We start from the raw sequence: 13,131 nt of genomic DNA on the forward strand, positions 1-13,131 counted from the left end.
CACACTGCCTCACAGCTTGTGTGTGCTGGTGGGGAGAAAATAACTAAGTCGACATGGCACTCCCCTCAGGGTGCCATGCCCACCTCACACTGCCTGTGGCATAGGTACGTCACCCCTCTAGCAGGCCTTTCAGCCTTAAGGCTGGGCGCACTATACCACAGGTCAGGGCATATGTGCATGAGCACTATGCCCCTACAGTGTCTAAGCAAAACCTTAGACATTGTAAGTGCAGGGTAGCCATAAAGAGTATATGGTCTGGGGGTTTGTCAAACTCTAACTCCACAGGTCCATAATGGCTACACTGAAATCTGGGAAGTTTGGTACCAAAATTCTCAGCACAATAAATGCACACTGATGCCAGTGTGGGATTTATTGTAAAATGCACACAGAGGGCATCTTAGAGATTTGCCCCACAATACCAGTCCGACTCCTAGTGCTAGGCTGACCAGTTTCTGCCAACCTGCCACAACCAGACGAGTTTCTGGACACATAGGGAGAGTGCCTTTGTCACTCTGTGGCCAGGAACAAAGCCTGTACTGGGTAGAGATGCTTCTCACCTCCCCCTGCAGGAACTGTAACACCCAGCGGTGAGCCTCAAAGGCTCATGCCTTATGTTACATCACCCCAGGGCAACCCAGCTAGTGGAGATGCCCGCCCCTCTGGCCACTGCCCCCACTTTTGGCAGCAAGGCAGGAGAGGATAATGAGAAAAACAAGGAGTCACCCACCAGTCAGGACAGCCCCTAAGGTGTCCTGAGCTGAGGTGACCCCTGCCTGGGGAAATCCTCCATCTTGAGTTTGGAGGATTCCCACAATAGGATTAGGGATGTGCCCCTCCTCTCCTCCAGGAAAGTAGCCATTAGCTACTGCCCTCTTGACCTAAACACAACCCTAAATTTAGTATTTAGGGGCGACCCAGAACCCAGGAAATAAGATTCCTGTAACCTACACAAAAAAGGACTGCTGACCTGAAAGCCCTGCAGAGACGACGGAGAAGACAACTGACTTGGCCCCAGCCCTACCGGCCTGTCTCCAGACTCAAAAAACCTGCACAGCGACGCATCCAACAGGGACCAGCGACCTCTGAAGACTCAGAGGACTGCCCTGAACCGAAGGACCAACTCCCGAGAACAACGGCACTGTTCACCAAAACTGCAACATTTTTACATCTTTGAAGCAACTTTTAAAGAACTCACTCTTCCCACCAGAAGCATGATACTTCATACTCTGCACCCAACGCCCCCGTCTCGAGCTCATGAGAACCAACACTGCAGATAGGACTCCCAGGCGACTGCGACCTCATGAGTAACCTGAGATGACCCCCCTGCAGCCCCACAGCAACGCCTGCAGAGAGGATCCAGAGGCTCCCCCTGACCGCGACTGCCTGGAACAAAGAATCCGATGCCTGGACCAAGCACTGCACCCGCAGCCCTCAGTACCGAGAGGAACCAAACTCCAGTGCAGGAGTGACCATCAGGCAGCCCTCTTCCTAGCCCAGTTGGTGGCTGGCCCGAGAAGCCCCTGTGCCCTGCCTGCATCGCCTAAGTGACCCCCGGGTCCCTCCATTGTTTTCTATAGCAAACCCGACGCCAACTTTGCACACTGCACCCGGCCGCCCCTGTGCCACTGAGGGTGTGTTTTGTGTGCCTGTTTGTGTCCCCCCCAGTGCTCTTCAAAAAAACCCTGGTCTGTTCCCCGAGGACGCAGGTACTTACCTGCCAGCAGACCGGAACTGGAGCACCCCTGTTCTCCATAGGCGCCTATGTGTTTTGGGCCCTCCTTTGACCTCTGCACCTGACTGGCCCTGTGTTGACTTTGGGGTTGCCTTGAACACCCAACGGTGGGCTGCCTATGCCCAGGGGACTGAACTTGTAAGTGCTTTATTTACCTCAGAAACTTAACCATGCTTACTTCCCCAGGAACTGTTGATTTTTTGCACTTTTAAAATAGATTACTGCCATTTTAACCTATACTGTGTGTTCTACTGCTTTAATTCAAAGTTCCATACTTACCTGTGTGGAGTACCTTGCATTTTATGGTTTTACTTCAAAGCTTGAATCTTGTGATTTTAAAATAAATTAAGAAAATATATTTTTCTATATAAAAACTATTGGCCTGGAGTTAAATCTTTGAGTGTGTGTTCCTCATTTATTGCCTGTATGTGTACAACAAATGCTTAACACTACCCTTTGATAAGCCTATTGCTCGACCACACTACCACGAAATAAAGCATTAGAATGATATAATTTTGCCACTATCAACCTCTAAGGGGAAACCTTGGACTCTGTTCATACTATCTCTCACTTTGAGATAGTATATACAGAGCCAACTTCCTACACAAGCCCAACACTAGATGGCAGGATTATGCACAGCATGTGAATATACCACACTACATGCCACAAACAGACATTTACTGGGTGAGCAACATTTTTCTTTTTGGCATTCATCTATTATTCTTTATAATGGCAAATCTAAAATTCATAATGCCTCCTCCTGCATTTTTGCCTTTTCCTGGTGATCCCTCAGTGTTATGGGAAGACTGGTGTGAGGCTTTAAAAACATATTTAGAGGCTTTTCGAGGAGAGAAAAAAACACAGTCGGTGCACCGCCACACAAAAGCACATGTAGTGTAGATTCAAAGAAGAGTCCAGTGCTCCAATGATGCAGAAGAATATTTCCTTCTTTTTAGTATTCCTGGACAAGTTCAGTGCTTGATATTTTCAAACTCCGTAAATGAGGTACGTAAGGCAATGGATAGACAGCCAACGCGTTTCGCCCACTGTTGGGGCTTCTTCAGGGCTGTAATGTAACATGAAAACAATATGTACAATATACACTAGATAACAAGAGCCAAGTTGCATAAAGAAAAAATGTGATTCAGAATAGAAAAGGCAACTGAAGAACCTACTGCGTACCAACACAAATGTAAATGACAGTGAGACTGGATAAGGACATACAAAGATCATAAGTACACCCAAAACAAATACATGTTACAAATGTTAAAAATATGTGATATGTATATAGTCCTGGACTCCGAGCACTGAGTATAAATGGACAAACCCGAAGTGATAAGACAGAGTCCAAGAGGTTACTGACGTCAAAGGAATAAACATGTAAAGAGAAACGTTTGTGGGAAGAAGGAAAAAAGAAAGAAGGGGGGATGTGCCCATATTTCAAGAAACCAGTGAGTACAAAGGATCCCAGTGTGTTAAGAAACCAGAAACAAAATAGGTGTAGGAGATAGTGCGTATAAAGTGAAACATACCGTAATGGAATCCAGTCAGTCACAGGAGCAAATGGTAACAGTATGTTTTTAGTACCTAGCAGAGAAGACACCCATAAGTCGAAATGCAAACAAATATAGAAGAGCCAAAGGTAGAGGGGGGGGAAGGGGAATACATATAGTGGCCATGTACTCATCAAAGTACGTAGTGAGTATATTCAAAGGGAAAGGTGAAAAGGGCCAAAAAGACGCCCAATATCGACACCTAGAACCAGTGAAGCAAAAAAATATATAGAAACACTGAGATATATTATTAAGAGAACCGCCGAAAAGTCAACAAATTGAGTATCACCATCAAGGGAGAGTATAAACCGAAATAGACCAAATTAAAAGTGAGTACAAACAAGAACAAGTCTGTGTAATATCTGAATGAAAGGCTAAATGCAGTAAATCTAGAATAGCTTTTCGAGGAGAGGTATTTTTACCCAAGTGCAAATTGGCCATTTTAAAGCATAATTTGCTGGTTAAAGGAAGAAAAGTTTTGAAACAGTTACCTATTCTTCCTCATGATTCAGAAGGAAATGAATATGAGATGGATATAGAGGATGAGGATGATGAATGTTTGCAAGCCATGTGGGCATTGGAGGATAATTAAAAGGCCAAAACACATATTGCAGCAGAGTTGCATAATTTGTTTTCTTGTGGATAATTGGTGGGAGAGTCTGTGGATCAATATATTGCTTTATTTAGAATGTTAGAATCTACATGTGAATTTAAAGAACCGTGGGATGAAATTATCAAAAAACAATTGGTGAATAAGACCACCAATAGTAAAATTGAAGAAAAAACTTCCTAATATAAAAGAATCATCTCTTGAAAAGGGTATTATGATGGCAAAAAGAGTTGCGTGTACGTACCTCCCAGTATGTGAAGGAGTTACAGCAGCATGAACAAGATAGGGAGTGCGCGTCATCTACTGTTGTAGGGATGGTCCAGAAAAATAAGAAGTTGGAGTTGAAGCGGATGAGTTTGCATATTGATAAACTGAGAATTTAAACAAAGGTCGAGCAGAATGAAGAAAATAAATTGTGATGTAAATGCTACAGTTGTGGTAGTGAAAAGCATGTTGCCTGAGCTGCTATCTGTCCAGTTGTTGGTGTTAGATGTTTCAAATGTGAACAAATGAGTCATTTGTCTCGAGGCTGTAAGAGGCAAGAACAGGACGATAGAATGAATGCTGTAAGTAATGAGGAAGAACCAAGAGTGAAAATGATGAAGTGCAGGTGGTTGCTGAGTTGGAAGTTAACTCCTTGATAGAATCATATTGTCCACCCAAGTGTGAGATTCATTTTCAAGGAAAGCTTACTGAGGTTTGGGCGGATTCTTACTCTACATACAGTATACTTGATGAGGCAACATTCAAGACGTCGGGTTAAATCTAATTATTGGAAGTCAAGATAAATGCTGTAGGTTATTGTGGGAAAAGTACTTTTGTTGGGGTGTTTTATTACTGACATTCACTTTGACGTTAGAATATATTGATTAGCTCAACAATTTAAGCACTCAGTGTTGGAATCCTTGTATGTCTTGAAATCCATAATTTAGAATGTTCGTTGGTTAATTTCCTGTTTCATTCTTTCAAAAGATGGTACTTGGATTAAGGTAAAAAAATTTACAAGTACACCTGCTTTTTTTTACCGCGCTTTGCAATATAAACACTGCGGTAGTGCTTCATAGTTTGCTTTTATCATTTTAGTGGTATTCCTGAAAACACTGGATGGATTATGGATGGATTCCCATTGACGATTGATCAGGCAAAACTGCTTGAAAAAGCTCTCACCGGGGTTGATCCTGTCAAGGAAGAGTACAAGGGTAAAAAGAAAAAAAGTTCCAGATTGGTAACTGATGTTACAGCGGCTAATGACCCTCCTGCTCCGCCCCCGGCTCTTGATTTTGCAGTTGTGATTGATATTTCTGACAGAGAGGTGCTACGTCGTATTTCAGAATCGAAAGGTATGGTTGGAATTAATTGGATTAATTTTAATGTCTCTAGTACAGTAATAGTAAAAAAAAAAAGCTTGTTTATGATGCTACTTTACCGTTAATACTATGCGTAAAATGATATCTGACATTGTATCAGTCTATTCCAATAGGTATTCGACTATGCAAACCTTGTATGTTAAAGTTGGACTTTTAATGCTACAAACTGCGTTTGTCAGAATTAACCTTTAGTTGTGAGATAAAATAGTTGGCTTGGGAAACTTTGTTTTTGTACACTGGAAATTAGAAAAATGAAACGCACTGAGCTGTACCTGGCATGTGTTCTGGAGAGATATGGTTCTTGTAACAACTTAGAAGAATATGACAACCAGGCAATGACAAAATAAATATACAAGGTTGGAGTAATCCTTCTAATGAAAGTTCACAAAATATCTTCACTTCTTTATACATTTCCTCACCCAAACCATTCCCCTTCCCTGGTGAATGGTATGTCTTGGAAGCCATCTCACTTGTACTCAGCTAAACCGTATTGTGGGGCCCTGCCCTGATAACTTTATTTTTTTAAATATGTTTTTGGTTTTCTTTTTTTTCTATACTCTTTGTCGAGATAGGGTATCTTATCCCTCAACATTCCAGTTTTAAGACTTGAATGTCATGTCATCAACCATTTTCGACAGCTAGCCTGCAAAACCTCTTCATTGTCTGGTCTGCCATTATTACAAGATCGCTCCAAAGTTACATGCAGACTCATGGTACACAAATGGCACTGCAGATGGTGACTATATCATTATGGCGATGATTCAGAAGGCGGGTAAAGGTTCTCATGCACCAAGTGTGATACAGAGTATCCCTCCTGCTTTAAGATAGCGAGGCATACCCCTCCCCCCCAACTGATGACTTCACACTCCTGCTAGCGCCCAACAAAAATGATGCAAGTAACCCAGGGGAAGACAAAAGCTTCTGGTCACAAGATGTTTTCTCTTTGGTGCTTTCAGTCAGATGCCGTTTGTTACATTCCACGGAGAGGTAGTCAAGAGCTCAGGGCCCTTTTGGGGACCAAATGCTGTCTTGATCTGGAGAGTTAAAGCACATTTTTGTCTGTGTCCAAAAGTTCCATACCTGCACTGAACAAATCCATCCAATGCGGGCAGGAAAACAGGTGAAAAGTCCACTCCCAGCTGGCGGGAGCATTGTTCATGCCTGCTGGAGTGGACTTAGTGATTGTTCCCACTTGGTAGGAATTTCGAAATTGCTACCACCAAGCAAAAGCAAGCACAGGTTTTCCCGTCCACACAGGTGCGAGCAGGGAAAACGCTATGTCCCTGAGTGAGCACCCTGGGACATAGCAGATGGTGACCCTGGGATGTGGGTTCGTCAGGGCCATTAATGGCTCAGAGGGGAGCCCACACAGCTCCCCTCTCTTTTGAAATTGCGGCTAGGCCCTGGGGGATGGGGCCCCCAGGGCTGAAATCAGCCTGGGCAGAGGAGCTGCATGGTCGTCCTCCCCATTACTAATATGGCCAGGCCTGGTGGATAGAGTCCCTGATGCCAAAGTTTGCCCAGAGGGGCTGCGTGCCCCCTTTTTAAGTATGGCCAGGCCCTGGGAGAGGAGAGAGGCAGCATGCCCCCTCTCAGTGAAAGAATGAATGAATGAATCTTTATTGTACAGTTAATTAAAACCATTACAATGATGTGCAAAATATTGTCAACATAAAAACAGAAACTTTTTTACATGTAAAAATATGTAACTATTACATTTAATAAATACGGTTTAAAAAGGTAAAAATTATACAAAACCCTCTTCTTTGTTTGTCCCCCTCCTATCTCGTTGTTCTATTAATTTCCCTAAACGTTTCTTCTCAGCCTTTTTAATTTTTTTTTTACCATATGTGCATTCAAGATTGGATCACCTGGTTTTAGGCATGCTATTACTGCTTGTCTGCATGACCTTATGCCACGTTGATTAAAAAGGGATTTTAGCAAGCATTTCCTCTCTTGCTCTAAGTCAGGGCACAGACATAAAAGGTGAGTTATATTTCACTTCCCCTTATTACATAACCTGCACATTTCCTTAGGGCTCTCCTTCCCCCCTACATAATCCTTTTCATCACCAGGAAACTTTCCTAGTCGGATATACAGAAATTCCATTCTCAGAGCAGGGGATCAGCCTTCTTCAAAATAGAGCTGCTGTCATAGACATTTATACTCATTTAGTACCCCCCAAGCATGCGATCTTTTCGATAATATTTCTCTGTCCTTCAGTAGAGATAACATCTTGATTTTATTCTTTACTACTCTTTTGAAACATGCTACCGTTAGATTGCTTTCCCAGCTTTCATTCAGCCCTAATTCATTTATTGCCTTTTTCAGATAGAGCGCAGCTGGGTGCTCACCATTTTTTTTGCAGTTCTTGCCACAAGCCCTGACACAGGTCATTCCTCTTATTGGTTTTTATTCTGTGCCAAGTTTTCATATAGGCCCCTTTTCTTTCTATTGTTTGATTTATTAGCCCGAACTCCAATTGTATCTGTGCTGGTGATGCATATGGAGGTATACAAAATAACTGTCTGTACGTTCTTATTATACTCGTATTTAAACATAGTTCATCACGTCCTCTTAATGCAGCACTGCCATATGTTAAACTAGGTGCCAGCTTGGCTGATATCACCTTTAGTAATGGTAAAATGCTCGGACCGTTCAAAGTTCTTTTTAGTTTTGAGAACGCAATGCAAAGTATTAGACCTTTCCTTTTCAACTCCTCCCTATGTTGGGTAAAGCACCCCCTTTCATCAAATGGCACCCCCAGGTAGCAATAGGAGTGGACTAATTCCACCTGTTCCTCATTCATGAACCATCTATATTTTTTGTTTATCCTACGACTACATTCCATTACTTTCGTCTTTTCTAGGTTTACTGTCAAACCATTTTGCTTTGAATAATTTGCTAGACCTCCCAGTAGTCTTTGAAGCCCAACTTGTATTTGACTCATCAAAACAACATCATCTGAATATAGAAGATTAGATATCGTTATTTGGCCTAAACTCAGTGCATGAGACTGTACGGCTTTTAGTTCTTCTGATAAATCTGCTAAAAACAAATTAAAAAGATATGGTGCAAGGACACAGCCTTGCTTTAGTCCTTGAAAGGTGTCTATTTTTCTTGATAAGACAGATCCGTCCACTATCCGTATCCTCACCCAGGTGTCAGGGTACAGGAGCTGTATAGCTTTCAGAAGACTCGCTGGAATGTCCAGTTCTATAAGCTTCCTCCATAGCAAGTTTCGATTTACAGTGTCAAAGGCTGATTTAAAATCAACAAAACAAAGATATATTGGTAGCTTCTTTTGAGTTTGTTTATCCATTAACATAGATAATGCTAATATGTTAGTTTCTGGTCCTATTCCTTTTGTGAAACCAGTTTGATTTAGCGGGACTATATTTCTATCCGTTGCCCAATCTCGTGGTTCCTTTAGAAGTAGGGTAGCAAAAAATGTAGCTTCTATATCTTGTAACGTAATTAGTCGGTAATTTTCTGGTGCATCTCTGTTACCTTTCTTATAAACAGGGTTTATTATAGACCCCCGCCATGAATCTGGTACTATCTGTAGCTGTAGCACACAGTTATAAACTGTGGTTAGTACCGGTATCCATAAATCAGTATTTGACAAATATAAAACTTGAGGAAGACCATTTGGTCCTGGAGCGCCGTCCTTCCTGGATTTTAATACTATTTCCCTTATTTGATTCTCCTGGAAGGTGTCTTTAATGCTATTGTTATTTCCTTTGGCCCCATTCCTGATGTCTTCATTTTTTTACTTTTCCTCTCTAGGCCCTTTAGTTATTGGTTTAAATATTTCATTTAAAAATTGAACCCATGTCTGTTCTGCCATGTTTGAATTTACTACTGGTCTTTGTGGCTGATTTATTCCATTTACTGTTTTCCAGCACTGCCGTGCACTGTTTTGTTTAGCCAAAAATAGTATCTTAGCCCAGATCTCATAGTTTCTTTCCCTTTTCCTTCCCAGACTAGTCTTTGCAGACTCTTGTTTACTTTCTGGAAGCTATGTTGTAAATCTTTGTTTTGTGGGTCTTTCCTGATTTTCCTTTGCATTTTGTTCCTTTCTTTTCTTAACTTCTGAACGGCTGTAGTTAACTTTATTCTTCCCCGGGTCTCCTCCACTATTTTTCCTCGCTGGCCCCTATGGGGTTTCTTTGCAACTCCCTTTTTTATTATACTATTAAGAAAAATCCCCCACTGTTTAACTTTATTACCATATCCGTTTGCTAGAGTTTCCTTTACTAAAGTTTCAGCCATCTCTTTTACTTGGGCGCTCACTTCACTAGTCCATATTAACCTTTGATAATTTATTGTTGTGTCTTCCCCTGCCCACATGGGTATTTGTTGGTAATATTGTATTTGTGTTGAAAGCACCACACTCTGTTGTCCGTGTTCGCTACTTGAAGTTTTTTTTATATTGAAAGATTTTATCCTTCCTCAAAGATTTATCGTTACTATTGTGTAGTCTATTATCGAGCAGGAGGCGAGTGAGTAATAGGTCCACTCCGAAGGAGTATCTGATTGAAATCTCCCATTTAGGGTTCTCATCCCTAGGGACTCCAAGTCCTTTATTAGGGAGTTCGCCCTTTTATCATAAGTTTTTCTTGAGTGGTCCCTATTCCTTTGAGGGGGAATTGACCATACATAATCTTGGTGGATTAATTGCTCTTCACGCTCCGATGTGTGCATCAAGTCCATATTAAAATCTCCTGTTAGTATTATGTCTGGAGCATTTTGTTCCTGTAATACGCCTATTATTACCTCACGTAGCTCATTCGCGATCGTAGACTTTATTTTTTCGTTTGGGGGAAAGAACACATTCATTATATACAAGGGATTATGTGTCTCTTCCCTCCAACTATTTAGTTTTAGTATCAGGATATTATCATTTGCTATGGGTACCTGAACTACTTCTATTCTGAGCGCTGTCAATAAAAATTGCTAAGCCTCCTTTTGGTCTGCCCTGTTTGTTACTTTTTGTTGCTAGTCTATAATATCCTGCATACCCCACTATATCGAAAGGTTCTGTCACCCACGTTTCCTGGAGGCATATTATTTGACTTCCTTTTAGCATCACAGCTATATCTTTCTTCTGGGACTTGGTTTGGGCTCCATTTATGTTCCATGAGCTAATGTCTAAAACGTTGTTCCTTCTATTTTCCCCTCTATACTCATTAGTTCATGTCCTACACTTTCCATGTAGTGCCTCAGTAATCCAACCTGCGTTGACCATTATTGGTCTTTCCTTACCCTCTATGATGTTTACCTCTTGACTCTCCACCAGCTTTTCCATCCTTCCTTTCGCCTCTCTAAGAACTGAGTATGATTGGCCTCCCCCGTTCTTGGGTCTTGTTATCATAAACGGTGCTGGATACATATCTTTTGGGGGTAATGATATTTGTATTCCCCAGGCTGCGAATATACATTTTTCTCTCATCACTGCCTGGGCCAGTGGTCTATTTTGAAATGTGGCTGTAGTGGCTTCCTGTACACTCCCCGCCGTAAGCTTCAGAAATTCAGTTGACACTATATCGTACGATGTTATATTTATCAGTGATGGAATTGCATGCAATAAATTTAATATGTTACCCCTGTTCAAAATGTCATGTGCACCTCTAGATTTATATGTGGGTATTGTTATAAATTGGGTTTTTGGTTGGCAGTCAGGTTACCCCCTGTCCAAGCAAAAGCCCTCACTCTAGTCAGGGTAAGTCACACACAATCCAAGATTATCCTGTGCCCACCCTCTGGTAGCTTGGCACGAGCAGTCAGGCTTAACTTAGAAGGCAATGTGTAAAGTATTTGTGCAATAAATCATACAATACCACCATATAGCACCACAAAAATACACCACACAGTGTTTAGAAAAATATATAATATTTATCAGGATAATTGTAGGTCAAAAAGAATAAAGTTGCAATGGGAAATTGTAGAGATATCACTGAAAAGTGATATAAAGTGTCTTAAGTCTTTAAAAGGTAAACAAAGTCTTTCTCAAGCACAAGTACCTGGTTTAGAGTGGAAAATCTCCTCAGAGGGCCACAAAAGAAGAGAGGCGTGGAAAAAGGGTGTGTGCGTCGATTTCTCCCCAGCACACACGGACTTGCGTCGTTATTTTTCACGCGGGGAGTCGGGCGTCGTTTTCCGGCGCACGGACAGTCTCTTTCTGTGGATCGCGGGGATTACCAGATGTCCCGGGTCTGTGCGTGGATTTTCCTGCTTGTTTTCCGGCTGCGCGTCGTTCTGCGGGGCTGCGTGTCGAAATTACGATCTCACGGCAGGCGTCGATTTCTCCTCTAGAGGTCGGGCGGCGTTGTCCTTGCGAAGCCGTGCGTCAGATTTCCGGTCGTCCCGAAGGCGTCACATCGATCAGCGTCGGTGTGCGGCGTTTTTCTCGCCGCGGAACAAGCTGTGCGTCGAAATTTTCGGCGCACGGAGCGTCCAAGTGAAAAAGAGAAGTCTTTTTGGTCCTGAGACTTCAGGGAACAGGAGGCAAGCTCTATCCAAGCCCTGGGAGAGCACTTTCACAGCCTGACAAGATTTCAGCAAGGCAGCAGGCCAACAGCAAGGCAGCAGTCCTTTGTAGAAAGCAGACAGGTGAGTCCTTTGAGCAGCCAGGCAGTTCTTCTTGGCAGGATGTAGTTTCTGGTTCAGGTTTCTTCTCCAGCAAGTGTCTGATGAGGTAGGGCAGAGGCCCTGTTTTATACCCAAATGTGCCTTTGAAGTGGGGGAGACTTCAAAGAGTGGCTAAGAAGTGCACCAGGTCCCCTTTCAGTTCAATCCTGTCTGCCAGGGTCCCAGTAGGGGGTGTGGCAGTCCTTTGTGTGAGAGCAGGCCCTCCACCCTCCCAGCCCAGGAAGACCCATTCAAAATGCAGATGTATGCAAGTGAGGCTGAGTACCCTGTGTTTGGGGTGTGTCTGAGTGAATGCACAAGGAGCTGTCAACCAAGCCCAGCCAGACGTGGATTGTAAGGCACAGAAAGATTTAAGTGCAAAGAAATGCTCACTTTCTAAAAGTGGCATTTCTAGAATAGTAATATTAAATCCGACTTCACCAGTCAGCAGGATTTTGTATTACCATTCTCGCCATACTAAATATGACCTTCCTGCTCCTTTCAGAACAGCAGCTGCCACTTCAACAGTGTATGAGGGCAGCCCCAATGTTAGCCTATGAAGGGAGCAGGCCTCACAGTAGTGTAAAAACTATTTTAGGAGTTTTACACTACCAGGACATATAACTACCCAGGTACATGTCCTGCCTTTTACCTACACAGCACCCTGCTCTAGGGGTTACCTAGGGCACACATTAAGGGTGACTTATATGTAGAAAAAGGGGAGTTCTAGGCTTGGCAAGTACTTTTAAATGCCAAGTCGAGGTGGTAGTGAAACTGCACACACAGGCCTTGCAATGGCAGGCCTGAGACAAGGACAAGGGGCTACTTAAGTGGGTGGCACAACCAGTGCTGCAGGCCCACTAGTAGCATTTAATTTACCAGCCCATTATGTGCACCTTACTAGGGACTTATAAGTAAATTAATAGTCCAATCAGGTATGATTCAAGGTTACCATGTTTTAAGGGAGAGAGCATATGCACTTTAGCACTGGTTAGCAGTGGTAAAGTGCGCAGAGTCTAAAAACCAGCAAAAACAATGTCCAAAAAGTGGAGGGAGGCAGGCAAAAAGTTAGGGGTGACTACCCTAAGGCTGTCAGGTCTAACAGGTATAAAAACTAGTTTATCTAAAATATTCGAACTTTCTATGTCAATGTTCTGGTCTTCTCTTCCCCATGAGCTTCTTCCTGTGGCTTCCGTCCCATCACCTTTTCCCCATTTCCTGCTTCCTTCCTCTTCA

The 13,131-nt window shown here is 42.7% G+C and overlaps 1 protein-coding gene across 2 annotated transcripts in view; it reads left to right on the forward strand.

The window, feature by feature from the left end:
• Nucleotides 1-13,131, forward strand: part of SPEF2 (sperm flagellar 2) — a 736,330-nt gene that overhangs the window by 220,044 nt on the left and 503,155 nt on the right. For both annotated transcript variants that reach the window (XM_069220893.1, XM_069220901.1), the window contains exon 14: nt 4,979-5,235. In XM_069220893.1, the coding sequence (XP_069076994.1) occupies nt 4,979-5,235 (257 nt within the window). The remainder of the gene's footprint in view (nt 1-4,978; nt 5,236-13,131) is intronic.

Source organism: Pleurodeles waltl, chromosome 1_1 (genome assembly GCF_031143425.1).
Source record: "Pleurodeles waltl isolate 20211129_DDA chromosome 1_1, aPleWal1.hap1.20221129, whole genome shotgun sequence".
NCBI classification, from domain to species: domain Eukaryota; kingdom Metazoa; phylum Chordata; class Amphibia; order Caudata; family Salamandridae; genus Pleurodeles; species Pleurodeles waltl.